At 38.8% G+C, this 27,396-nt stretch overlaps 1 protein-coding gene across 3 annotated transcripts; it reads left to right on the top strand.

The window, feature by feature from the left end:
• LOC145783899 (alpha-actinin-2-like) lies at window positions 1-27,396 on the top strand. 3 transcript variants are annotated; one of them, XM_082595659.1, is made up of 22 exons: window positions 1-141; window positions 7,369-7,473; window positions 7,896-8,025; window positions 8,428-8,514; window positions 9,298-9,385; window positions 10,898-10,976; window positions 12,264-12,345; window positions 12,819-12,904; window positions 14,834-14,926; window positions 15,361-15,486; window positions 15,580-15,761; window positions 16,065-16,194; window positions 16,681-16,772; window positions 17,157-17,265; window positions 19,421-19,561; window positions 19,804-19,965; window positions 20,420-20,578; window positions 21,198-21,323; window positions 21,939-22,139; window positions 23,681-23,746; window positions 24,468-24,626; window positions 25,101-27,396. In XM_082595659.1, the coding sequence occupies exons 1-22, from the start codon at window positions 49-51 to the stop codon at window positions 25,257-25,259; spliced, it is 2,655 nt and encodes an 884-aa protein (XP_082451785.1). In that variant the 5' UTR covers window positions 1-48; the 3' UTR covers window positions 25,260-27,396. The 3 variants fall into 3 exon arrangements, with proteins under 3 accessions (XP_082451785.1, XP_082451783.1, XP_082451784.1); XM_082595657.1 differs by lacking the exon at window positions 23,681-23,746 and adding an exon at window positions 23,393-23,476; XM_082595658.1 differs by lacking the exon at window positions 23,681-23,746 and adding an exon at window positions 23,012-23,095.

Raw genomic sequence — 27,396 nt, 5'->3', positions numbered from 1 at the left:
AGAAGTGTTTGAGTGACTTAAGATAGAAAGTTGGGCTGATATTGCAACATGGATGGCCAAACCGAAGACTATATGCAGCAGGAAGAGGGATGGGACAGAGAAGGACTTCTTGATCCCGCTTGGGAGCGTCAGCAAAGAAAGGTAACTACAGTTTTTTGAAACATTTCAAATCTTTGCCTGTTTTGTTTTAAGTAAACTTATTCAATTTTAATCAGATATTTTTTCATAAATTCGAGGCTTCATATACACTGTTATTGCTGATTGATTAATGTTTTATTCAACTTTAAGCTTTTCCTTTAAGTTTTAATCTTTGTAGCGTTGCATACCTCGATGCAGTAACTTGCATGTCTGTCACGTTTGAGTCGCCATTCGCCAATGCTGAGTCGGGTTTTGGTTTGTTCTTTTTCATTATTCACTTTTTGTTGTCTTTTTCATTTGTCATTATCTGGATCCTTTTTTTGGCATTGTTCAGTTTTATTGATATATATTTGCTGAACTAGAGCTAACCTTTAATTGGAATCTAATAAATCAAATTTAATTATTTGCAAATTGCAATCGCACCAACCACCGATGTTATAATATTTGTATGTGACTTTAATCGTCAAGATTTATTCCGTCATTGGCGCTCGCCCAAACAGCAAAATCTGTCATTTTTACATTGATTCAACGTTTTGGTTTTCCTGGTTGGGTATGTATATATATATAAAATGATTTTTAATACCTGACGGTTCCAAAGAAAGCTAAATAGAGTAGTCTATTTGTTTTATTGTTTTAACCCTCACCTCATGATTCGACATAAAAATGATTGAATATTTGGATTCCGTCACTTTTACATTTATTCAATGTCTGTAGACATTGAATAAATGTAAAAATAACATATTTTGTTGTCTGGGTTTTAACATGATCGCGTTTGACCGCGCCAGTGAACTTGTGTTGGGTAAATGTTAGGCTTGCTTGTTTAAATAAGATTTTTTTTTACTATCGATGCTTCGCCTGGATGTAGATTGTTATCAAATCTAGCGTTAGCATTTGTCATGTCTCATGTGGTCTTGACGTTTGTAAGTGTTTACCTAAATAGTGTTCAAAAGGGTTGAAAAAAGAAGGATTATAGCGTCTTGTAAGTTTGCATAGCCCCTAACCCAAATGGCGATGGATTTGTGATTTGTACCTCCATCAGATTGAATAACAACTGCTTAAATTTAATTTCCTTGCCTACTAAGTTGTGATTAATCTTTTTCCTTCAGATGCCTTCAGCATTCGCCCTTCTGTGATATTCACATGAGCAAACATTCCTGTGTGTTCAATCAGTTACGAATCCCATCATTTTTAATTGATAGCTGGCCTAGCGTTAAACCGATGTAAAAAGCAATTAAAACTGCAAATGGGTGGTGAGATAGAAGCGCTGTAAACTTTATTGCCATGTTTGTAAAGTCCATCTCATGACGATCGTTCGGTGCATTGCTCCGCTTGGGTATTGTCTGTTTTTTTGGTTGGGCTCGTGCTGAAGCATGTCGCGCCTTTTTTGCTATGCCACAATCTGAAGCCAGTTAACATGGTTTACAGTATTTTATTTTGTAAGAAAAATAAGCATTAATAACAAAAATGCAGTGCTGTATTATCATACTTTGCGATGTCACGTCGCTTAATGTGAATGGTTGTTGAAATATTTATCCTCGGACGGAAAAATCCTCTCTAGAAGTTTAATCTTTGCAGTGACGCTTACTTGTAAAGGCTTTGTATTTGAACCACTGACGCAGGCTCGTCACCGAGATAGACAGAATGAAGTTTCTACTTGTAAATTATTCCATCTATTAGCTGCTGCACTGCATTCCATCCATTAGCAACACTACTACTAGCAAAGACCTTTTTTTCGGTAATGATAAATCGATACACTAAGGTAACATATAAAACTTTGAATAAACCAACCAAACTAAGTTCCAAAATCAGTAAAAAGCGAATGGGACTGTTTGCCAAGTATTTAATTTAAAAACATAGTGCTCTTTTCTGGTGTAAATTAAGTTGAACTGTCGCGATCTGTTGCAAGTGATAATCATTCAATTCATGGTATACATGAATATGATGCGTTATGTCATTAGCTCTAGTGCTAAACGTAGTTTCTAAATTACGTATATAGCCTGCCCTACAGTTTTTAAGCTAGTCGAGGCCGGCATGGATTGAGTTTCCATCTTATGATTGGTGACCACTCTTGCGTGAGTTTGTTCTTTTGTGAAAGCACCGCGTACCGATTTTATCCGGTCTCGTGGACTTACTGGTATTATTCATGTTAAATCAAGCGCAATATACTCGGCATACCTTCGGAAAGAGCGCTTTTTTTTCCTTTGGTGTTTACTTGCCACTGTTTTTTGGGTTCTATAAATTTATTGTTTTCTGAGATTGACCTTACATAACATCTGTCATCATTGCTTCATTTGACGCCAGCAATGAACGTTTGCTCGTAGTTTCAGTTAGATCCACGTGGCCCACGTTTACCGATGTTGAAACGATGTAACCAGGCACCTTTTGCTGGCTGGGCAGTGAACTACCTTGTGAGCTTTGCCCTCAACCAGCATTGTGTTGCAGGTTATACTGTTGTTTCTTAAGCTGGCTGGTAGGCTAAGTCTCAACTCTAAACTATTCACAAAGTCGGAAGCTTTTGTTAACGTTTCGTCAAGCAGACAGCATTGGCTTTTTAGTGACATCAGTTATAATATTGGCTAGTTTCCAGCACGTAACTGAACGCAAAAAAAACAACAATCGAAACAAAAATTTCAAAATTTGTGGAAGAATCACATCCAAAAGATAGTCACTGCGAACGTAATAATCGAGTAGCGAAGAAATTTTTTAAATTATGTACACAGAAGGTCTTGGGAAGATTTTATAGCTTCATTTCATGACCAGATTTTCATTTAAGCAAAAAATATCGGTTGGTCTCTTATCTGTTTTCTAAACCAAAAAGAAATTCAAGCTGTCATTTCTATTCATTCTACTATAATACAATCAACTTTTGAAAATAGTCCTTCCGTTCATTCATGTTTTTTTGTTAAATTTATTACATTGGTTCTAAGTGTTCATTGGCTGTAAAGACGAGAAAGTTCACACAATGATCCAGATTTTATGGTTGACGAGATTTCGAAGCTGTTCAATGCTTATGATTCGACGTGTAATTTAGCTTGGTAAAAATCCGATAATCTACACAGTACACATGCAATTAGATTGTTTTATGGAATCTTCAGAGAAGATTTCATTACATGTATTCAAGAGATGTTTATTTACAACCTTTTCGTTTATTTAAAAAAAAGGGGCGATTACTTTAAACTCGTATCAACGTAAAGTCAATCGGGGATCCGCGTAAAGCAGATACAAAAGCATCAAAAATTTAAGAAAAATGTGAACACTATAATATAAACGTTTATTCCTTCAGAATTTAGTGATTTGCTGGGTGAAGAATATTTGCCCGCTCAAAAAGGTGCGATTTAGATTTTTGCTGTGGCATGCCTGTAAATCTCGACGTCTAATGTACCGTATATATATATTGGCGTTTCAACACACTCAAATGTAACAATCTCAGCCAGCCAATCAATCCTTTTTTGCATTGCTTCATCGTATGCAATGCAGCCGTTGAAACGATGCAAGAAGTGGCCGTCTACGGCGTAGCACCTTCCAAGATCTTTTATCAGCATTTCTTCGTACATGTTCGCAGTTGCTTAAACGAAAGATTGTAACCGCAAGCCAATCGGTATGGATAGAGTCACTCAAGCCTCGCATTCGGCTGAGATCGCTCAACCGTGAACTGGTTTTACCTATAAAAGGTCTGGCTCGTTTCGTAAACGCCTCTGCCTTCTCTCGTTTCATTTTGATCTGGCAAGGGAAGTTTATTTGTCTTGATTTCATGTCAATTGACGTTCAATTGATATTTATTTTGCTCAAATAAGTCAATCCTGTTGCAAGTATGCACGATAAACCTCCAACACGCCCGCTCATGACGCGTATTGATCTATGAGTCGGTAAAACCGGACAATCTCAGACCCCACCGGTTTACTCATTGCAATCAAATCAGTTGCGGAAAATGATATGACGAGCCAGACTCAAGTTGTCGTCTTTACATTGTGAAAACGACGTAAAACGGCAACTTTGCTGACTAGGTCCCCACAATTCATGTTGTATTGTTTTTTGCAGTTTTGCGTTACGTTTGTGAACATGTTTTGAGCCGGAGTGATTATGAGCTTGGTTGGGTTTGGCAGTGATCAACATCATTCTGTCGCTGATGTTTAAGTCTGTCATTTCACTGGGAATATGTTGAACGTTCAATTACCAAGGATTTGAACTTTTTTATTAGTTAAACCAACTTCATTTGTGAATAATGGAACGGCGCGGGAGTTATCGTAATAGATCATTGTTTTGTTTATCACACACGAATTAAATGATGACTGACTTATCGCGGCCTTTGTAGTAATGTAATTTCCCGCTTTTCGATGCCTTGCAAGTGCCTGAGCTTAACCTTCTTTATTGCATGCCTATCGTATCGCAGGCCTCGAAATTCACGGCGGACACGGCGGTCATGTCCGCCGTCACAGCATGTGATGTCCGCGGGAAGTACCATCTCGATCGGTCATATTTGTCCGCCGAGAAATAACACAGGAACTAGCGATACAAATCGTCATTGCATAGTAGGCTACTAACAATTGTTGCGAGAATATAATTTCCCGCGCATCTAGAAAATGTGAATACTGAATACTGTATCTCTCAGCCAGACAACAAAATCTATCATTTTTATATTAATTCAATGCAGGCGCAGACGTTGAATCAATGTAAAATGATAGATTTTGTTGTCTGAGTAGCTTCCATTCAAGCAGGAAAATGTTCGATTTTTACGTTGCTTCAACAATTGATGACATTGAATCAGGGTAACAAAGGTGAATTCTTCGCTAAGAATCGATGAGAGTAGTGACAGAGTACGGGTACTTCTACACTAATCAGCGCAACCTTGTTCAAGTTTTACTTCACAATGTCTGGCTTTGATCTCCGAGTAATATTGATAAGGCAAGGTTGGTTACAAAATTAGATTATACGAGTTCAGTAGGCTATTACAGCAAGATGCAGCAAAATTTGTTAAGTTTTGGTATTACTGTAAGAAAGAAAAGGCCCAGGGAAAGTTCACTTTCGCTCACATGACACGCAAAAATAAACTGAAAGAAAAAAGCCTAGTGAAACTTTATACAGCAGAAAATAGTAGCGTTAGTGTAGAAGTTTTTTCTACTCGTGCCCAGAGCATTGTGACACAAGAAGCCACACGACCTCGTTCGGTGGAAGTTAATCAGTTATGCGGCGTTTTGAGCAGCTACACGGCGCTTTGACCCTTCAAGCGCACGTCTTTCAGTGTGACTTTGCTGAAATTTTAAAAAGCCTTCTAAACGGTAGCTATAGTTTTCAAATGGCGAAGAATTTTCAAGATAAAATGATTAAGCATGACGATCGACGCAAAAACTGGTGTGTCCGCCTGAGACTTAATTTGTCCGCCGAGATAGCTGCTCAGACCGGACACGTTTGTCCGCCGTCAACAAAAACGACTTTCGAGGCCTGGTATCGTATGCCTATGGGATGGCTTAACATATTCTATTGGTTCGTTTTGGATTCTGCATTCTGGCCTTCATCGTTTCAGCCATTTTTGTGGCTTGATGCAAAATGGTATGGAGGTGTGAAACTGTGAATTGAACAGGACACTGCAGCTTCCGAGTGTGACGAAATGATGCCATGCATGGGGAGTTGTCAAAGGAAAACAATGCTTTCGCATTGGAGGTCGGTTTGGAGTTTCTTACCGCGCCAAGTGCACTTCAAGCAATCATCCCTGCGTTTCTTTCACCACATTTGGGTTCAATGAACTTGAAATTATTCTTTGTTTGAACCGTTTGTTTCCTTTGCCACTCCAAGAGTAGAGGGGCTCTGCCATTTACCACCCTTGAGCAGTGGTGGTGACTCGGGTTAGATGTTTAGGCAGGTGTCGAGCAGTCATTGGATTAATTGGTCATCCAGTTCATGCAAACCGTGCACAGTGCACAAAAAGCACACCATTTGGCGCATGATAAAGGGCGCAGTATCTGGAATAGTCTGCGGAATGCGGAAGAAATGACCAAAACGAAAATACTGAACTTTCAATGTTCTTGCTTGGTTTGCAATACACCGACGTTTACTTGATGTGGAATATCGGAGCAAATTATTTTCAATTTGACGTAGATGTGCTGCTTGCTGATTGGAGTAACTGACGTTTCTGTGTGACTGGACTAAAGCAAACAGCTGGTTATGGCTGTGAATTCTTGCAACATTATACTGCCAGAGGAGATGTTATTTAAAGTTGTTGAGGGTTGTAATTTCTCGTGATTGCGCAAATTTTGCAGCTCGGTTTCATCTGTAATAGCAAATATATATATCACAATTTGCTCTACGTTTGGCTTGATGTTGGCTGCTACATGCTGCCTGTGATATCTTTAACCAGTATTCTCATGTATAAAGGGCAGGCAGTACTTACATTTCCATTCAGCGTAGCAGCATGCTACGTTTACTGCATTTGTATGTCGGAGTTTTTGGTTTTCTTCGAGTTTAAGCAGTCGTGGTGTTGGGTTGGCGACTTGGGCGTGCCAGCGCAGTATCTATCTAGCACGCAAAGTTGTTTCGTTTGATGTTGATTCAACGTCTGCAGACGATTTTTTCCGATCAATTTTGCTTGTTGGACAACAACAGCAGACGACAGCTCTTCGCCGCATTCTTGCTTTTGTGTGGAAAGCACTTGACTTTTTGTTGTTGTTTTAATATTAAAACAACGTAACTTCGAAGTGTAAAATGTTTCTGAATGTTGTAAATTTCGTCTTTCTGTGACTAAGAATCCTATCCATGTCACACAAGTGCCCAGTCTTTGCATTAAGTTAGGTGATAATGACGTGAAGACGACTCAATAAAACACAATTCCAATGTGACGTTTCATCACTTCACAATTTCTTGTCTTTGTGCAGTGACATTCTAAATCAGAGGTGGGTAGACTGCTGTCGACGGGTCGCATGCATCATATAAATGTTGATGTATACCACGCCCTGTAAAACTTCTACGAAGCTTGGTACTAAGTCATGTTATCAAAAATCATGTTTCGAGTGTAATATCTGCGTGTTTTTCGTTTCAAATATACTGTACCTTATGATATTATACGGCGCTGTCGAATTTTGATCTTTTGAATGCAGCCCTTGCACTGAAAATCCTGCCACTCTTTTGGAGCCTACTTTCAGCTGATGTGTAGCTCATCAACTTTGTGCTGAAGAGATTGTCAGTCCACGTCCAATTGTTGCATACTCTTTAATCACTTGTTTATCGTTATTTTGGCAGACTTTCACCGCATGGTGCAATTCACATCTGAGGAAAGCTGGCACTCAAATCGAAACCATTGAAGATGACTTCAGAAATGGACTTAAACTGATGCTGTTGCTCGAAGTAAGATATTTTGGTTGACCCATCTTTGGCTTTGCTATAATCCCGAAAACGCCTTAGTTTATCGGTTGACGCAGATGAAGTAAGTCGTTTTGGTTCCACAGCCTAGTTAACTTGATGTAAAGAGATGGACATTTTAAATATTGCTGTTCTGTCTCGCGAAGGTTAGTAATGCATTCCCACCTTCCTGTTTATAAGAATTAGATTTAAATAGAGAACTAAAAACATTCTCAAATTTGAGGAATACTCGTGCAATATTACCATTACCCAAATTCGGTTTTGTCCCCACTAATGGCAGGTCCTTTATTCTGTGTAGTACATGTTCGCTTGTTGATACGATCCAGTGTATAAACAAGCAATATGCATATTGTTTTGCTTTACATAATTACTTATAAAAAGAATGCGTCTAAAGAACGTGTTTCCAGGTGATATCAGGAGAACATTTACCTAGACCAGACCGAGGCAAGATGCGTTTCCATAAGATTGCCAACGTCAACAAAGCACTCGAGTTCATCGCCAGCAAGGGGGTCAAACTGGTGTCCATCGGTGCTGAAGGTGCGTAAGAGTAGACAGATGCAAGCTTCCAGATGCAAAGTTCCTATCAAAAGTTTCAAAACCAGCAAATAGGTTCTTTTTAACATTTTTACATAACGACTGCTGACGTTTAATCGTAGCAAAACGGACCGATTTACTGGAGATATATGTTTTCCTGATCGTTGCATTGGTTTTCAGTTGTTTGAGTTAGCGTTGCTCAATAACATTTGGTCAAATTGCCACCGCAGGCCCATTTGGCCAAATTAAATGTTTGCTACCATGATTCTTGTTAGTTATACACCTGTGATACATTGGAATGTTTTATGTGAAAAGCATGGCGTGATGATTTTCTTTTGGTATACTCGAATTTTAAGCTTGCTTTGGTATTCCTTCTGAAAAGTTTCCAACCGAATTCAATTACAGAAATTGTTGATGGAAACGTCAAAATGACCCTTGGAATGATCTGGACCATCATTCTGCGATTTGCCATTCAAGACATTTCAGTTGAAGGTAAAGCATTTTGTTATGAATATTTTAACTGCGTTTTTTTGCGTCGCTTTGTCGCTCGTTTTACACCATGCTTCGCAGTTAATGTAGATTTTACGGAATGTATCAACAAAGAGACTCTTGGAATAGAAGCATTTTTAGTCAGCAAATGACTCCTGATATTAATTTAACGTTTGTAGACGTTGAATCAATGCAAAAATAACTGATTTTCTGTCTTGGATTGTTGTGATTGCTCTCATCTGACGACAATAGCTGTCAGCAAACTTTCTAGACTGGACTTCCTTTTGGTATGGCTGGTTTTCAAGTATTTGCTGAAGCGAAAGTTGCGATTTTTTACTGATTGCAACAGGTTTTGTTTTCGCCTCGTTACTACGATCAACTCAACCAGGAAGTGTGTTGTTCCTAATTATCTTCTTTTCCATTATATTCCTACTGTATAAGGCCTAAAGGCAAAGTCAGTAATTTATATTTACATACTTTCATACAAAATAAGCACAAAAATGTTCGATTCAGCTTTGGTTTGAGACCGGATAAATAACAAGCACCGCTACTTTTGATTACTATCATATCTGCATTGATTTTCATCGGAATGGCCCGTTTCGGTGAGTCCGATTCGGTGAGTCCGATCCCTTAAGGGGGGATTTTTTTAAATTTTTTTTTAAATTATCGTGTACCGTAGCCTAATTATCATTGCCGTTTTAGGGTTAGGGGTTTAGAGGTTAGGAACTCACCGAATCGGACTCACCGAATAGTAGCAGACCCGATTTTCATGTTATTTTATTTCAGAGTCTTCTGCCAAGGAAGGCCTCTTGCTGTGGTGCCAACGGAAGACAGCTCCGTACAAGAACGTCAACGTTCAAAACTTTCACATCAGGTCTGCGCTGACAACTTACAAAACTTTTTGCTTTTCTATATGGCTGCAAAATTTTGAGCGAGTTTTTTTTGATAACTTCACAATGTAGATATTACGTCATAGTTCATGACTAGGGAGCTGTGTTCCGAAAGCTAGTGCAATTCGCCATTACCACAGCGCACTCGCAGCATCAGGCTAAAACAGGTCGTTAATATGTGTCAGCAATGATCATCTGGCTAAAAGCGAAACTCAATTGCATTCTCTTCGGTAGTCTGACTATGAAGAATGAAAATAATCTATTAGCAAAGGTTCTTGTTAGAACAATCGTAATCCTTTTGATCAATGTTTGTTAAAGTGGCGGATGTATTACTCCAGTTTCAAAGCTCTTCCCACGAAGCTTTGCTGCAAAACTCTTCTTCTATCGTATTAGTCTTATCAGTTAGACGAAATTTGTTATGTTTGCATTGAATCAACGTCTGTAAACTTAAAAGGCAAAACAATGCTTTGCACAATCTCCAATGCAAAAATAACGAAGTTTGTCGTTGAAATAACTCTTTAACGTTTCTTGAACAGTTTTTTAAAGATGCAACTTATGGGGCGCCGTTTGGAAAAACACAATTTAGCAATTTTGCAACACCAATTTAGCTATATTGCAACAATTTAGCTAAATTGCAACAATTTAACTAAATTGCAAAAATACCATTTAGCTATATTGCAACAATTTAACTAAATTGCAAAAATACAATTTAGCTATATTGCAACAATTTAACTAAATTGCAAAAATACAATTTAACTATATTGCAACAATTTAGCTAAATTGCAACAATTTAAGTAAATTGCAAAAATACGATTTAGCTATATTGCAACAATTTAACTAAATTGCAAAAATACAATTTAGTTATATTGCAACAATTTAACTAAATTGCTAAATTGTGTTTTTCCAAACGGCGCCCCATAATATAGCTAAATGGTAATTTTGCAATTTAGTTAAATTGTTGCAATTTAGCTAAATTGTTGCAATATAACTAAATTGTATTTTTGCAATTTAGTTAAATTGTTGCAATATAGCTAAATTGTATTTTTGCAATTTAGTTAAATTGTTGCAATTTAGCTAAATTGTTGCAATATAACTAAATTGCATTTTTGCAATTTAGTTAAATTGTTGCAATATAGCTAAATCGTATTTTTGCAATTTAGTTAAATTGTTGCAATTTAGCTAAATTGCTGCAATATAACTAAATTGTATTTTTGCAATTTAGTTAAATTGTTGCAATATAGCTAAATCGTATTTTTGCAATTTACTTAAATTGTTGCAATTTAACTAAATTGTTGTAATATAGCTAAATTGTATTTTTGCAATTTAGCTAAATTGTTGCAATATAGCTAAATTGTTGCAATATAGCTAAATTGGTATTGCAAAATTGCTAAATTGTGTTTTTCCAAACGGCGCCCCATAGCAACTCTTTTGTCATTTGGCATTTTTGATTTGTCCTCAAACTTTCCTTTTCACTTCATCAAACTGTTTCTTTCCAGTTGGAAAGACGGGCTGGCCTTCTGCGCCTTGATCCATCGCCATCGACCAGACCTTATTGATTACGACAAACTACGAAAGGTAATCGCAATTTCTGACCTTATCTTAGCAACTGCTTTGCAATAATCCGATGTCTTTTGACGCTAAAGCAATATCAGCATTTAGTATTTGCTCGACCTATCTGACAAGATGCGTGTAAATCCAGAGGTGGAGGCTGCGATAATTGTCTCATTGGGCCTGAAGCATGAATTTAATATAAACTCGATTTTATGATTAGTTTTGTGAGGTTCGCATCGATCTACCTCAAGATTTTTTAAAGTAGAAACGAAACTTACAATAGAAACACTGTATAGAATAATCATCTTTCGAAAGTCACCGTTTTTAGAACGAGAATCGGTTGGTTAAGGTTGTTTAGGGACTTTTTCGGTTGTGTTTGCTGATTCAAATCGGGAGATTATTTTTACTTGCTTTTCGCATGAGAGGTTACCAGGATCGTAAATTTTTGGAGTTTCCAACATGCATTGCTGAGTGATGTATGGAGACACAGTCGCACTGAGAACCTGCGCTATTTCATTCATTCATTTTATTTTTCGTCATTGACGCGTCCCGGACGAAAAAAATACTATTAACAACAATAATCGATATTGATCTACCAGCAGTGCAGCACGTTAATGAATGGGAAAAGGTGGCAAAACTTTGAAAGGTTTAAAACGTGACTGAATAGTAAATCATGTAGTAGGCTATCGGTCTGTAGTTAGCTCGGCCACAAAACCCAAAAAAACAAACAGCAAAAAATAAAGCTAAAACAAAGAGAAGCACACATGTAGTAATGAATGACAGCCTAATGAAAAGTGTTGTGGATTGAATTTGCCACTTCCGATATTGATGTGGATGAGCATTGAGCAGTCATCATCATAATAATAATAATATTTTCAAAAGCTCCGGTGAAAAATGACTTCCGGACCCTAAAAGTTTAATAAATCATCGCAGGATTAAAAGCTTTGCCATCTTTAAGCCTTTATACCTCGTTCGGCATTCGATTTTTCACTCCAGCGTAATTAATCCGCAGATAATTTCCGCTTCTCTGGTACCTACCCAGTTAACAGTGGTTGCATTACGTCGTTTCAACATTTGACGACGGTAAAACAATCCATTTTTGCTTGGAAGTCGGCTGCTACACTCGATGTTTCTAGACGATTAATTGTTTCACGGGATGGCGAGCCAGCGTTACACAATCCCACTGAACAAAATCTCCGCAATTGACGTTTACCTGACCTTTGATAACGTTGCGCCCATGCAAAAAGGAGGTATTTTAACATTTTGTGTTGACGCAGTGAACGCAAATAGGACGATCCCATTTTATTTCAGGACGATCCTCTCACCAACTTGCAAACCGCTTTCGAAGTGGCCGAGAAGCATCTCGATATCCCGCAGATGTTGGACGCTCAAGGCAAGTTGATTATGTCTTATCTTTGTTTTTTCGTTTCTGGTTGGTTTCTGTAAATCTGCAACCTTCGCTAATGTACCACTCAGTGACGTGATTAGGCAGATCATGCTCAGATTTACAGTCATCAAATCTCCCCCCTTTTACATTGACTTAACGTAAAAAGGAAAGATTTGCTGACTGGGAACATGCGTTGCGTGGGTCAGTTTGCTTTGATTGCAGTTGCATGCCACCGACAAGCTTGCTATCTTGATGGATTCCATTTCAAACACGAACTAAGTCACCATTTTAAAAATAGGCCAAAATAATCATTTGTCTACAGTTTCGGCAGATTTCAAAACAAACTCAAAGTTGTGTTATTTTTAGCTCCTAACGTTATTTTAGCGTTTATTTTGATATGTGAAGGACTGATTTCACAACGGCATGTTTTACCTGTTTGAACATATTTGCATGGTGTTAACAAATGTTTTATCCAATAGAACTGGTTGAAATGGCCAAGCCGGACGAGAGAGCCATAATGACTTACGTATCGTGTTATTATCACGCCTTCTCAGGCGCACAGAAGGTATTCGATTTAAATTAAATATTAGTATATTACCAATGTGCTTTCTTCTGGAAATTCTACCCTTGCTCTTCTCTTCCGAGTTCGATGGCCTCTCTCTCTTCGATCTAGTTTAACGACAGGTTTCGTCGTTCACTATTTGTTGTTTGTTCATTGTTTGTTGCAGAGACACAGTGAATTCACGTCTGCTTAACTACACTTTCACTGTGCACTCGTCTGCCTGTCTGGGTTTGTAAGCACACCTACGTTGTAAGATTCACTTGTTGTCATTAATTCTAGTGCTTCTGAGTCTTTTTAACATAAACGAACAATCAGTTTTCTCAATGAGCCATCCGCTAACCTACATGTTTTCACGATTCTTTGCTTCTGGAAATCAACTTCTTCACGACATTTTTATCTGTTTTTCATTTTACTTGTTTTCTTTTACTCACTGAACATTCAAGGCGCTTTTCGATCTGATTGTGCAGTTTCTTGTGCTCGGGTGTGTGGCGCTTGTCATTGTGTTTGCTCGTGAATCTTTGTTTCTATTGAGCTCAACCGTTTTTCAGTTGCATGTTTTTTAAGGAATCATGTCAATTTCTGTTTTAAGTTTTGTTATTTTTTACGTTGTTTCAACTTCTACAGACCTGGAATCAATGCAAAAAAAAACTCGCATTGGCGGCAATGTTATGATTGATGGTACCGACACTCGTTGGTGGTAACGATACATGGTGGTGGCATTCCCATTTTTGCAATAGGAAAATAAATAAACCGCCTTTCCTCTCTTTCTATGCTTGTTTGCTTTTCTTCACTGATCTATTTATTATCATGGAATTGTTCAAACAGCCAATGATCTATTTTTGTCGTCAACGCCACAACCTGCTTGCTTAGGCTGTGAGGCAGGTGCTTCTAGGCCTGCTATTAGAACAGATCTTGTATTGGCGTTAAACATAATTTTGCGTGATTCTTTGCTGCTTTTGATTTCTTAACTAGCTTGTGTTATATTTCGATAGAAATGTCTGAAATTCCCTATCCTGACGAGAAGTCTGTGATGACATACGTCTCTTGCTTCTACCACGCTTTCGCCGACCAGAAACCGGTGAAAAAATCACTGCTATGCTCATTTTTGTCAACATTATCAGCCCTTCAACCTTCACTTTTTCTCTATACTTCGATTGGAGATAGAATATTTCATTTTCATTCACCAATTGGCAATGTTTCGCAGCCGAGTTTCACACGAGATCTTTTCCTTTGAAAAAGTTTTTTGTTTTGTTTCAATTTCATCATTCATGCGACACCTTGACACTGCATCCCAGCGCTAAAAGTTGTCCTTTTTACATCGTTTTATTGTCTAGCGACGTTAAAATAATATACAAACGACAACTTTTATGCTGGGATGCCTCTTCATAATGCCCATTGCCTAGTTTATCATCTCTGATGTGTACCAGCAACACAGCACTTCTTTCTCATTAACTTTTCACTGTTTCATCACATGATTGTATCACGCTCACAAGTTCATGTTTTGTGACAAGCTTTGATTTGCTAATCGGCCGACCGCTGCAGACATTTACGAAATGGCGAAACCAGACGAGCGCTCCATTATGACGTACGTTGCTGCTTTCTATCACGCTTTCTCGGGCAACGACAAGGTATCCATTTCATGTTTTTTCAAATACTTCCATGTGCATCTCAACTTTCTTTCATTTCGAATTTTCCTCAACCTTTTCTTACTGTTTGTGATTTGTGTGTCTTTTTACTTTGCACTTTGCGAAATACTTATTTAATGGATATAAATTCTATAGACTGTATGATATATGTAATCTTAAATAAGTTGTAATTAAGCGGTGCCTTTTGTGTGTGGCTAATGCTAGCACTTGTATTGATCCTGCTCAATAGATCGTTTTTTTTTCAATCATTGCATCGATCTTAATAGTTGTCTTCCGTCGCAAACAGGCTGAAACTGCCGCAAACAGGATCTTGAAAGTGCTTGGTGTCAACCAGGATAACGAGAGACTGATGGATGAGTACGAAAGGCTGGCTTCTGACGTAAGCAAACTGTCGTAGCTGCAAAAGATGTTCACTCGTATACGATTGGTGTTGTGCTTTGATTTACATGATTAGATATAAGCAGATGGTCTTTCAATGGAATTTAATTTTAAATTTCATGCAATAAAGCTTTGCTTCTGTCATTTGCTGCCTAAGCGACTGCACGACTTTTTATGGTATGAGAATTCGTAAATCGTAGGTTGCTGTAATCCACAGGATAGACTTTGACCAATCAGAAAGCACCGAGTTGTTTCAATGTGAAATTTCATTCCGTGAGAAAGAGTTTCTCGTTTTGAATATACAAACGAATTTCACTACAAACTGATACAGGCAAAAATAGATTTAAGGTTTGGGTACTAAACATCAAGGAACTAAGATACAGTGTTTTTAAACAAATTTTACTCTCATTCGCTAACGTGCTCTTTATCTCACAGCTTCTTGAATGGATTGCTCGGATGCGGCCTTGGCTTGAAGATCGATCGACAGACAACACCATGGAGGGAGTGCAGAGGAAACTCGATGAGTTCCGTGACTACCGGAGAAACCAAAAGCCACCTAAGGTACATAGCACACCGTTATGCTTTTCTTGCTTTCTTTAATGTTTCGCATTTTTCGGTAAATCCACCATCACTTGACGTCTTTCTTACTTGCAGACCGAAGATAAAGGTCATCTTGAGGCTGCTTACAACACCCTGCAGACCAAACTGCGTTTGAGTAACCGGCCGGCCTTTCTGCCATCAGAAGGAAAGCTTGTGTCCGACATATCGAATGCATGGAAAGGTCTCGAAGGAGCCGAGAAAGGATACGAGGAATGGCTTCTATCGGAGATGAGGAGGTGGGGTTTTGAAATGTTCTTTTACGTGAAGAAGTTTTCATACACTCGAATCAACCGAGCTTCTTAGCACGCAACAGTAAACCCCTTTGGATCTTCTTTTTAGTCATTTATCCAATCGTCTTGTTCGTCCATTCACCTCATCATTCTTGCTTTACGTATCACCAGATTTTGGTGTGATATTTGTCGAAACGAATTAGCTTGATTTGTGTATTTTCTGCTCCTTATGATTGGGCGCAAATTTTAATCTGGTTAAATTCGATTGTTATCCTTTGCGCTTTTCTAACCCTTTGAAAAATTCTGCAGGCTGGAGAGACTGGATCACTTGGCCAAGAAGTTTTACCAGAAAGCTGAAATCCACAACAAATGGAGCTCTGGTCAGGTGGAAATGCTGCGATCCGAGGACTACAAAAACTTCAATTTGCAAGAAATTAAGGTTGTTGCAAATTTCTCTTTGACTAACCTTCACGTTCGGTTACGTGTCTTTCTAATCAACATAATGCGGTGCATTGCCCCACTCGACTGTATCTGTGCCTTGTTAAGTTGCGTTTGCTCTTTGATTCCAAGTGTCTCTTTCACGTGAAGTGAAACGTTTTGCAAACGAAACTTTGTCTCAAAACAGTTTCTTGATCACCTTGACTGAACCATTTGCTTCGACGTTTATATTTCACAAGGACAATGATTTTTTTTCTTATTTTTTTTTGTAACAAATGTTGAAAGCTTTATCGTATTATAGCGCTATCATAAAGTACTTTAGTTAGCTTCCCCAGACAACAAAATTCGTTATTTTTACATTTTTTACATTTAAAAATGACGGATTTTGCCGTCTGGGTCGTACTTTTACTACCGGGTTTAGGGTGTTTGCTCATACACTCACAGTGGTAGCTACATACGCCTGACCAGCCGGTTTTGTTTATTTCAGGCTGCGATGAAGAAGCACGAAGCTTTTGAGAGCGATCTCGCCGCCCATCAGGACAGGGTCGAACAAATTGCAAAGATCGCTCAAGAATTAAAGTACGTTTTATTATTTTAAGTTTTTAAATCAAGTGTTGCTTGGTGACTGGGTCTGCGCCAGTGGTTCAAAACTTATGCAAGAACTCGAAACTGCCAAGATTGATTTCAATAAAAAAAAGGTTTCCTCAGTGCGAGAATGAGGATTTCTTCAACCAACCAAATCCCTTAAGATGTTGAAAACCACGTCACTTGCCATAATTTTGTTATTTTTTAACAAGACTGTTTAATGCCTATGCTGTTGCGCCACAGGCAGTGTGGAATTTCTTTCTTTACGATAGAGTTCAGCGTACGAGTTCGTCTTTCTGGCACATGTTTGTACCTTGTGTTTAAGAGATCGCTTCAAGTTAATATTTAATCTCTCGATCTCATGCGTTTGAATTGCAGTGATTTGGATTATCATGACTCAGCAAATATCAATGACCAGTGCCGATCGATATGCGACGAATGGGATTTGCTTGGTGATCTGACTCATAAACGGCGAAGTGCTCTTGAGGTAAATCATCTCTGGCAACCCCATTTCCACCGCTACGTGTTGGGTATACGCACTAAAATACTGTACATATTTAACCCTTTGAGGACCATAAACTTTTGAGACATGTTTTATTGAAATATTGATGATTTTTACTACAAGTTTATCACTTTGAAGAGGTATTTAAAAAAAATTAATTTTTTTTATATTTCAAATAGAAGTTACGCTGTGGTACATATGTGTACCATTGGTCCTTAAGGGTAATGTGTTTAGTATCATTGCTGGTATGGTTTTACACAGTGGCGGCTGGTGCTGTTTGTGAGCAGTGGGGCTGCAGTGAATAGTAGAAGGGGGGCGAAGCCCGCCGCTGAGTTCGCCGAAGGCGAACGACTTTGCGGGGGTCTGGAGGGTCTCCTCCCAGAAACATTTGAAAAATCGCATTAAATTTTGTGCGTTCTGAGCATGTTTTTACTTCAAATTTTGAAAAAATGCTTTCAAACTTTGTTGAAAAGTTGATTTATTCCTAAGCTGTATTTAAAAAAAACCTAACGGTATTGCTTTGGAGACAAACTTTACTAGTATTGAGCTTAGTCTTGACTAGCCTAGCCGTTGCATACAAGGTTCAAGTGATTTTGAGATGCCCTAGGCTGGACTAGCACTTCCTATAACCTGTTGAATACCCTAACTCTACAGCTAACACTTCTACATTCATGGCTCATCGCTACTCTGCGAAATAAAAACTAACTTCAAAAAGTGTGTAAAGTTATTCGGTTAGGTGGGACTGTTTTCAGAGGCTCACACGGCGACGACGACGAAAATCATAATTGCTTGTATATACAGTATTGACATAATTCGCGGCAAATTATTGAAAATTTTTCAACCGGAAGTAATGCTATCAGTTAAATTTACCTTTGCATGTAGGTCTAAAATACATTCCTAAAATATTACGTGTTATTTACATTAAAATTTCACAACAACAATCTTAATTTTTATGTTTTTCCCACATCACTATATCCCTCCATTAGACTAATAGAATTTACCCTTCAGGACCTTTGGTACATACGTGTACCACAAAAGTTTAGCATTGTCTAGCAACATTTTTTTCAATTTTTTTTATGGTTTTACTGATGGGATAAGTCAGATTAATCACTAAACATTGATGTAGAATAAAAATTATATATTTTTTAGATTTTTTTCTTGTCTTGTTGATCTTTCAAAGTTTACCGCTTCAAACCCTGACGAATTCACCAAACAAAACCAGTTAAAACAAAGCTTAAACAAAATACAATTTCCAAATTTTATTTATTTATAAATAGATTATCTATTTAAGAAACGTTTAGAGACAAATAGCTTTTGATAACTACAAGAAAATGATTAGACATCGTGGAAAAAGTTCATGGTACACATATGTACCAACGGTCCTCAAAGGGTTAAGGCCACGATCGAACAAAAACGGGAGATGCCATACTCGAATTTCACCCTTGTTTGGAATCATCAATACTGATGGTTCCAAACAAGGGTAAAACTCGAGTAGCCTATGGCGTCTTCCATTTTCGTTCAATCGTGGCCTTAATAACTTCTACAAATCTCCACATCTCCATAATATTGTACGTTTCTTTTTAAGAAGAATCTTTTCCAACAAAACCTTCTCTGTATGAATGGCCATTTGATCATTTCTTGTGATTTTTTGACGGCTTTTTTGGCAGTTTTTTGTCGTCAACTTTAAAACCGAAGCTATACCAAACACTTGTTCATCCCGTTTTTACTTATTCCTGTGAAACATGGAAACCAATATTAAAAATAGCATTAACACATTCCACACACAATCATTACGAAGAATTTTCAAAGTTTTATGTGCTGAACATGTTCACAACGACTTTCTATATGGTGCTGTAGAAGAAACTCCCATGATTCAACAAGTCAGCAAACGTCCACTACTCTGGTTGGGACATAGAATACGACTTCCAATAAACTCAGTTTATAATGAAACTCTCATATTATCAAAACTGATCAAAGATTAACGAAATCAAGGAAGACCATCAGAAACATTCATGCGAAGTGTTCAGTCTCTTGTAAAGGACTGCTACAATTGGCTAAAAATCGCCAATTGTGGATCCTTTTCATTGACGCTATTTTGCACACTACTTGTCTGAAGTAAATTATTGTGATTTCCTTGTAGAACATGGAACTTATTCTGGAGTCAATCGAACAGCAGCATCTCGAGTTTGCCAAGCGTGCCGCTCCCTTCAACAACTGGATGGATTGCGCCATGGAGGATCTTCAGGACATGTTCATTGTTCACTCTATTGAGGAGATCAAGGTTTTTTTCCACGAGCAATATGACTTCCTTGAGATGAAAGCTTACTTACTGTCGCATTCGTTTTTAACCTAGTTGCTAGTACCCTAGTTTATAACAATTACTTTTGCCCACCTAAGATTTTCTTTCTAACTTCGCCACTGGTATGGCACCCCCAGCATTTCGAATCAATTCGAAATTTCATGTGAAGTTTAAATTATCTGGCAACGAAGAAAAAAAAAACTAAGCTTTGTTGCTTTCAATAGAATCTCATCGCGTCCCACGAGACGTTTAAAGCGACTTTGTCGGACGCTCAGAAGGAGAAAGAGTCCATGGTCGCTCTCATCAACAACATCAAGAAGGTCCAGCGGCAATACAACCTCTCGGAGGATGTCATGGATAACCCATACACCACGATCACAGCTGAGGTAGCTCCAGTTGCTCATAGATAGATGAGGTTTGGTGATATTGTTAGGTCTGAAGAATTCAGCTTCGATTTTTGAAAATTCCTTTCGACCCGAATCTCGTCGCATTGTGTCTCAAAGTAGTTTTGATATGTTATCCACTTGATTAATGAAATTCGTCCCTAGCAAGTGTATGATATTGATCAATCTTATGACAAAGTACGAGATATTCTTCACCTTTCCTTTGCTTAAAATTGTTCATTAATACATTTCTATGATCACATATGGTGTTAAACCCCATAATAATAAAATGTACTTTTATAAGGCTGTGTCTACCACAGACAGTTGTTACTCTTAGCCTTGTACAAAGCAGACAGCTTCGACACAGGCATGTGAAGTGCAAAAGAGTATATTATTATAATAGTTTTGTACTGTCTTGTCGCACACCACGCTCAATTGATGTTTATTTTCTACCAAGGAATTGGAAACGAAATGGGCGAAGGTTGGCGAACTGGTACCGAACAGAGACTCGGCCTTGCAAACGGAATTGGCGAAACAACAGAACCACGAACGGCTGCGTACTCAATACGCTGCCTTGGCTAACGAACTGGGACCTTGGATCCAAGAAAAGACTGAGGCAAGCTCATGTTTTAATCGTTAAATTCCCTCCTCTATGCATCAGCAATATAACAATGAGCGTAAAGAAGTTGTGCAGTTAGAATCGGTTAATAAAACATTGCGCATTTTCGTGGTTGATACAACACCGTTAGAGTTAGGAGGGAGCTTCATAATGACTGTTCGGCTCTCACCATATTGTCATAGTAGTCAAGTATAGCTTCTTCTGCATTGCTTGCGGAAGCTTTTAAATGTTCATTAGGATCAGTTTCGTCTCCACCAGCAGTTATGATGTTATTATTCATGTTCATTATGTAATGCAGCGTTGCATGCGCTTTAACGGTCAATACGTTGGTTTCGTAGTTGAAAAACAACAAGGGATAGTCGACACCGTGTGATCAGAATCGCCACAGCGCTGAAGAGAATTTAAACCCTGAAACAACTGTTTGCCGCTGTGACCGGTTGCCAATACACAGCTTGTTTTTCCACCGTATTTTTATTCTTTTTTCCCCACTTTTGTAGTAATTACTACTACTAGTTTATGCTTTCTTCCACAAGCCAGACTCACTTCGAAAGATCAAGGTCCAACTTTTGCTCAGATGAAACCATGAGCCTAGCAATCAACCGTTTGTTTCTCGCAGGAGATCTCTCGCATTGCCATGGACATGAGCGGGGCGTTGGAGGATGTTGTCAACCGCCTCAAGACATACCAGGCCCAGATGCAGAAGTACAAGCCGAAGATGGACGAATTGGAAGGTTACCACCAGGTAACTTAAGCCCGCATGTCTAGACTTACAACCCAGGCAACAAAATCTATCCTTTTACATTGATTCAACATCTGCAGGCATTGAATTAATGTAAAATTGATGGTTTTTGTTGTGTAAACTAAACTGTTGACGTAAAGGTTTGGAAATTCACAACTTACAAGTGTTTTGTTAATAACTTTGCAATGAAGGTGTTTTCTGACATCACAGCTGAAACGTATTTGTCCGTGGTTAATTTGACTTGAACTTTTTGAGCAAACTTAAATAAACATCTTTTCGTTTGAACCTTCTTCGCCACTCCAGGGGTCGAGAGGCGTTGCCTTTTGCCACCCTTAGACAGTAGCGGCGACTCGGCTAGATGTTTGGGCAGGTGTGGAGCAGCCACCGAATTGATTCGTCATCTAGCTCACGCAGACCATGCACTCCATTTGGCGCATGGTAAATGGCGCAGTTACAGATGGTGTGGTCTGCGGTTACGCGGTTAATAAAAGGTCTTTTAAGCGATTACTGTCACAGATTACAGCCTGTGATTCATCTACCACCAAAAACGTACTTTCGATTTTTTTTCCGCACTTGACTTCACATTGAGGTTTCTTGAAACACTCCTCTTTCATCTAGGTCATCCAGGAAGCGCTGGTCTTCGGAAACAAGCAGACCAAGTACAGCATGGAGCACATCCGAGTCGGATGGGAGCATCTCCAGACCACCGTGTCCCTCACCATCAATGAGGTGGAGAATCAGATCCTCATGAGAGATGCGAAGGGACTCACTCAGGAGCAGATGAACGAGTTCCGATCCTCTTTCAACCACTTCGACCGGGTAAGACTTTAGGTTACTGCATCAGTGCTCTGCAGAGACAGTCCCTAGAAACTTAAGACTTTTGAAGGCACAAGCGCAATCCGCTGAGTACCATTCACAAGTTTGCTTTTAAGTTGTACGGGAATAAACCAGCTAAACAGGTTGTAATCCAACGTAATTGATTTTTATTATTTATCAGCATTAGCAGTATCTTTTCTTTTTTTTCTGAGAAACAACTTGAATATTTTTTTGCCTCGAATATATTTCGTTCAGACCATTCATTGGAATGTGAAACCTTACTGTGTCTACTGATCTTAATGTTTATTTTTGAATTCCGTTAAAACTAGGATTACAATACGCTACGTGTTTTTAAATGCATCACACTACGTTAGAAAACTATCATCTGATGTCAAATCGATGTGATAACACCCCACTCTGCCTTCACGACAACCTTGCACAATGCACATACTGTCTGTCGGTTTTGCTGTGCAGCACAATGTGGTTGAAGTGCGGTTCATCCGGTCTGCCACTGGTCACACTCACACAGCTGCGAGTGCTTGTCTTGTCAACGTGCATGGATTGAGATTGTGCTAGTTCACAGTTTGTTCAAAGTTTTAAAGATTCTTCTTGAAAGACAAACATCCATTGGTTGCCAAAGGATGAAAAATTTGGAGAAATCACCGTTGGAAAATTCTGTGTTGGATATATGCGCTTCATATTGTTAGATTTATAATATCCCCAACTTTCAAAGGTCTATTGGTTATTTTCAAATATTTGCCCACGAGAATAGATTAACTGCTTCAGAAGGGAATTAACATAATTTTCAAGAAGCCCAACCGATGCATTGACGTGTGAATACTTTAGTGATTCTTTAACATCTTCGGTCTCAACAGGATCAAAATGGGTTGCTCATTTCTGAGAACTTCCGAGGGTGCCTTATCATGGCTGGCCTTGATGTCACCCCTGATACTGCTCAGGTAAAGTGCAGGGAGTAAACGGCCCCCGTCGCATGGGTTGCAAAAAGTCACCCTTTAATGCGCTTGCATGAAATGCTTGAGTTCCCACCTCTTTGCCATAAAACGAACAGAACAATTTTGCGCTTTACGGAGCCTGGTTTTGTGTTGTTTGTTGAAATACGAAGTTTAACCCGTTTCTAACCACCACTGGCGAATTTCGACCCGTGCGCTAAAGCAGCGTTCGAAATGAGATTCGTCTCTGGACAACTGACTTTGTAACACTTGCTTGTTTCTCACACTGCATGCTTGCTGATGTAGGACCAATCCGGCTTGCTCAACAGCGAAGAATTCAACGGATGCCTCACTTCGCTGGGTTACGATGTTGATAAAAAATCGGAAAAGGTATGCGAGATCGCAAGGTGTCGCCCAAGTGCGTGGCCAGGACCGGACAGTTTGAGCATAAACCTTTAAATTTCAACTCCTTTGTGATACAAAGATTTTGGGATTTTTGGAGTTGATATTTGATGGAATGCTCAAGTTGCTCGACCTCTAGATAGTTACGTAAATTACTTTCTAACTCTCTCTTTTCTCTTCTCTTTGGAGCAGAAGCGCAAAGGTTATCTGGAACCGGATGATTTTGCGGCTGTGCTTATTTCCATGGGCTATCGCTTGGTAATATATTCTCTCAATTTCTTTTGTACTCACTTAACTCTTTTACATTACTCATAGCTTCATATCGATGATGAAGCAAAGTAACTATTCTCTTTTCTTACTTTCATTATTCTACCTCACCTGTCTTCTTTGCATAACTGCATTTTGTATGTAAAATTATACTAGTTGCGATTAATTGTTTAACCAGATAACCAGATATCTAGTTGAAAGTATAAAACCTTGTCTAATCCAGTTTGCGATTAACCGTATTCGTCTGCATCAGCTCATGTGTTAATTGTATTCTTATTTTACTGCGTAGACCGACTTATTGTGATTAATGTTTTGTAAGCACTTGTGGAAACGAGTGTAGAAATAAAATAGTAAGCTTCAGCCAAAGTGATAAGCTTCATCATTAGTCTGCAATGCAAAGTAAATCATTTCACAAATAAGCACTGTAATGATGAATAGAAGTATTAAATAAAAAGAAATTGAGTAGTTCGAAAAGCAGACTAGAAACAAGTCCGAGCAAACGTTCATTGATTGGATTGTTTTCATCTTCAATGTTGGATTCAAATTTTAAATTATTGTTTTTTACTTGCTGAACCTTGAGTTTAGAGTTTTTAGACCGTCTATACCTCAGCTTTCTATCCAGGCTGACACTGTTGATACTGTATATTAAATTCATCGGAAAAATTATTTTTCCTATTTTGAGACAACTTTTAACTTGATAACTTGAACTCAGGGCGAGGCAGAGTTCCAGCGCATCATGGCCCTGGTTGACCCCACCGGGTCGGGGACGGTCACCTTCCAGAGTTTCATCGAGTTCATGACCAGGGAAAGCACCGATTCCGATACCGCAGAGCAAGTGGTCGAGTCGTTCCGTATTCTAGCCGGCGATAAGGTTGGGGCCGATAAGTGCCTGTGTCTTGTTTAGTATTGAAATTAAAACCAGTAAATATTCACAAATGTACATGCAAACGACCTGTTTTAGCCTGGTCAGGCTAAAACAGGTCGTTTGCATGCACATTTGTGAAAATAAATAACGATTATGTTGCAAAAAGCGAAGCCCAATCTACTGCATTATAAAACTAATTGGCTATGCGCACTTATCAACTTCTCATGCCGATCCTGACTTTAATGGGTTGTTAACAATGATTCTTTATTGGTGATGAGTCAAACTTTTAGAGCAAGGTACTCTTAGTCTTCTACATAGCATATCCCTTCATTTTCTTTCGTAAAATTGTCCCACCAATGCTCAATGAAGGTGTATTTTTCATCAATTGTCCTTTTATCTTTTACCACAACAACCTCCTTCACTTCGCTTGTTGATATAGCTCCATCAACGATCAACGACCTTGAATTCAATTCTTTTCAGCCTTATATCACTGCTGCCGAGCTTCGTCGTGAATTGCCAGCTGATCAAGCTGAGTATTGCATCTCCCGGATGTCCCGTTACAACGCCGCTGATGCACCCGCCGACGCACTTGACTACGAGAGCTTCTCCACTGCCCTCTACGGAGAATCCGATCTCTAAATCCGGCGAAGCTAGCAAAACTTACCGAGCACAACTGAACGGTCCGCTTGAATGTCTAACCACTAAGAAATGCGTAGGAATTTGTTGTGCCATGTTGTCACTTAAACTGCGCATTCTCCCCCGAAAGCTTGTGGCACTGTGCGTCAAAGGCCATTTCTCAATAATTTCACCTTCTTGCGTGGTGTGGTCTTTCGTAATTCGTGCTTAGGGTTCAATGCAGTGACGTCATACACATAATTTAACGGGGCGTAACAAGCTATGGAAAACAAGTATTTTTATTGATTGACGTGAAACATGTCCAAATGAACATACTGTATAGTGTATATACTTGCCGGTACATTTGTTGAATTAGCATGAAACGGTTTATTTGTGTTGAAGGAAAGGGGGGAGAAAACTTGCGGGTGCTAATCTTCCCGGCCGATGTAGCTACATCTCTGGTAGAATGCATCGCAGAACACCATGACGCTCAATCTAAGATAACAAAAGTTGCGTTGAATCAACTTCACGAGACGTTGAACAAAGAAAAATGGAGATTTAAATCTTGCTCGGTTGCTGCAGCGAAGCCCAATTATACATATTATATATATAACTTTTTAAAATTTATTGTACATAACGCTTTGTTGTTCAGAATGGCATCTTGCTAATAGTTTAGGTGTGCATTTGTTTGGACAAATCAAAATTTCAACAACTCATATCTTGTGTTCGTACGAGATCATAACTGGTTTACGTAAAATTACACTATTTTTCAATGGTTGTAGTTTTCATTGCTGCTCAGTGCCTTGAAAAAGTGAACGCCTGCTTTTTGTAACTCGGTGTATTATAGAATGATTGGCTCTCATATAACTCGGAGTGTTTTATTGGATATATTACTGTTTGCTATCTTTGTCCCTTTGAACTGTTTTCCACCAGTTGATCTTTTTCATAGTTAACTCACAAAGACCCGCTGTTGGAAATTACGTTTCAAGTTTTAATTTCATATTTTCGGTGATCAAAATATGCCGGGTTAGCCCTATGAGCACCCTATCCTACTGTTTTCATCAATCCAACGCATGGTAAGCAACCAAATTCAGTCATTTAACCGTTCTTAGCGATTATATCAAGCCCTTTATGTACAGATGTGAATTGCCAATCCCTGTGTCCCTTAATCTGACTTTCATGTCATATAGAAATGGGTCTCGTTCACCATGGTGTGACCTTAGCTGTACGGAATGGCCCGTTTCGGAGAATCCAATTCGGAGAGGCCGATTCGGTGATTTCTCAAATCCAGCGACGGCTTCTGTTTATTTGTAGGAATCATTTGGGTAAGCGGTGTTTGTGTTTACCTTCACATGCCCGATGCCCATGCAAACGAGAAAGTTATTGTTTCAGTGAGGTAGATGTAAATTAGCTGATTGCGGCTATAGCGATATCCAGCAACTTTTCGCTGAGACATCATTTGGTCAACCACTATGGTTAATCACGAAACGCCGTTTGACAACTGTTTTATTTTTTTCGCTGAGACTTTATTAGGTTAATCTCTATTATAAGCTAATTTCTTTGAATAAACAGATGCCGCTGTGAGATTTTACAAATCTCCGAAAAAGGCTGTCTCCTAATGGTATCAGACCGGCTGTTGTAACAGCGAGGTGGACTCCTGTACAAAGTGAGCTTGTATGGTCATCAGGAAGACGCTCACCAATGCGAATCACAGTTGGCAAATCAATTCTTTTTTACATTGATTCAACGTCTGCAGACGTAAAATCAAATGAAAAAAATACCTGATACGTCAGTATCTATTATCATAGTTCCCAATTTTACATAGTGAGTCGAAACATAGGCGCATTTCACAACCATTCGGTCGTTTTCTCTAATTGCATGCGGTGCTTGTGTTATTTGTAAACATTTTTTACGGCATAACTACGTTGTATGATGTACGTTTGGCAAAACTAGAGAAGCTGCTTTCTCAACTCGCTGCTCCTGTATCCTCCCACCACCGCGTTCACCACAACAACTATTTTCAAGTGAATTTTATTCAAACATTTTCAAGTGACGACCGTGCTGCATTTGATTGTCCGCATTTCAAAAAAATTAATTTGTAATTTTTTTAGCCGCCAATGTATGAGCACAAATAAACAGGCTTGTAATAGGAAGCGTTCCA

The sequence above is a fragment of the Aplidium turbinatum genome, chromosome 15 (genome assembly GCF_918807975.1).
Source record: "Aplidium turbinatum chromosome 15, kaAplTurb1.1, whole genome shotgun sequence".
Taxonomy (NCBI): domain Eukaryota; kingdom Metazoa; phylum Chordata; class Ascidiacea; order Aplousobranchia; family Polyclinidae; genus Aplidium; species Aplidium turbinatum.
The sequence above is the reverse complement of the archived record's forward strand: the minus strand, read 5'-3'. Positions and strand labels throughout refer to the sequence as shown.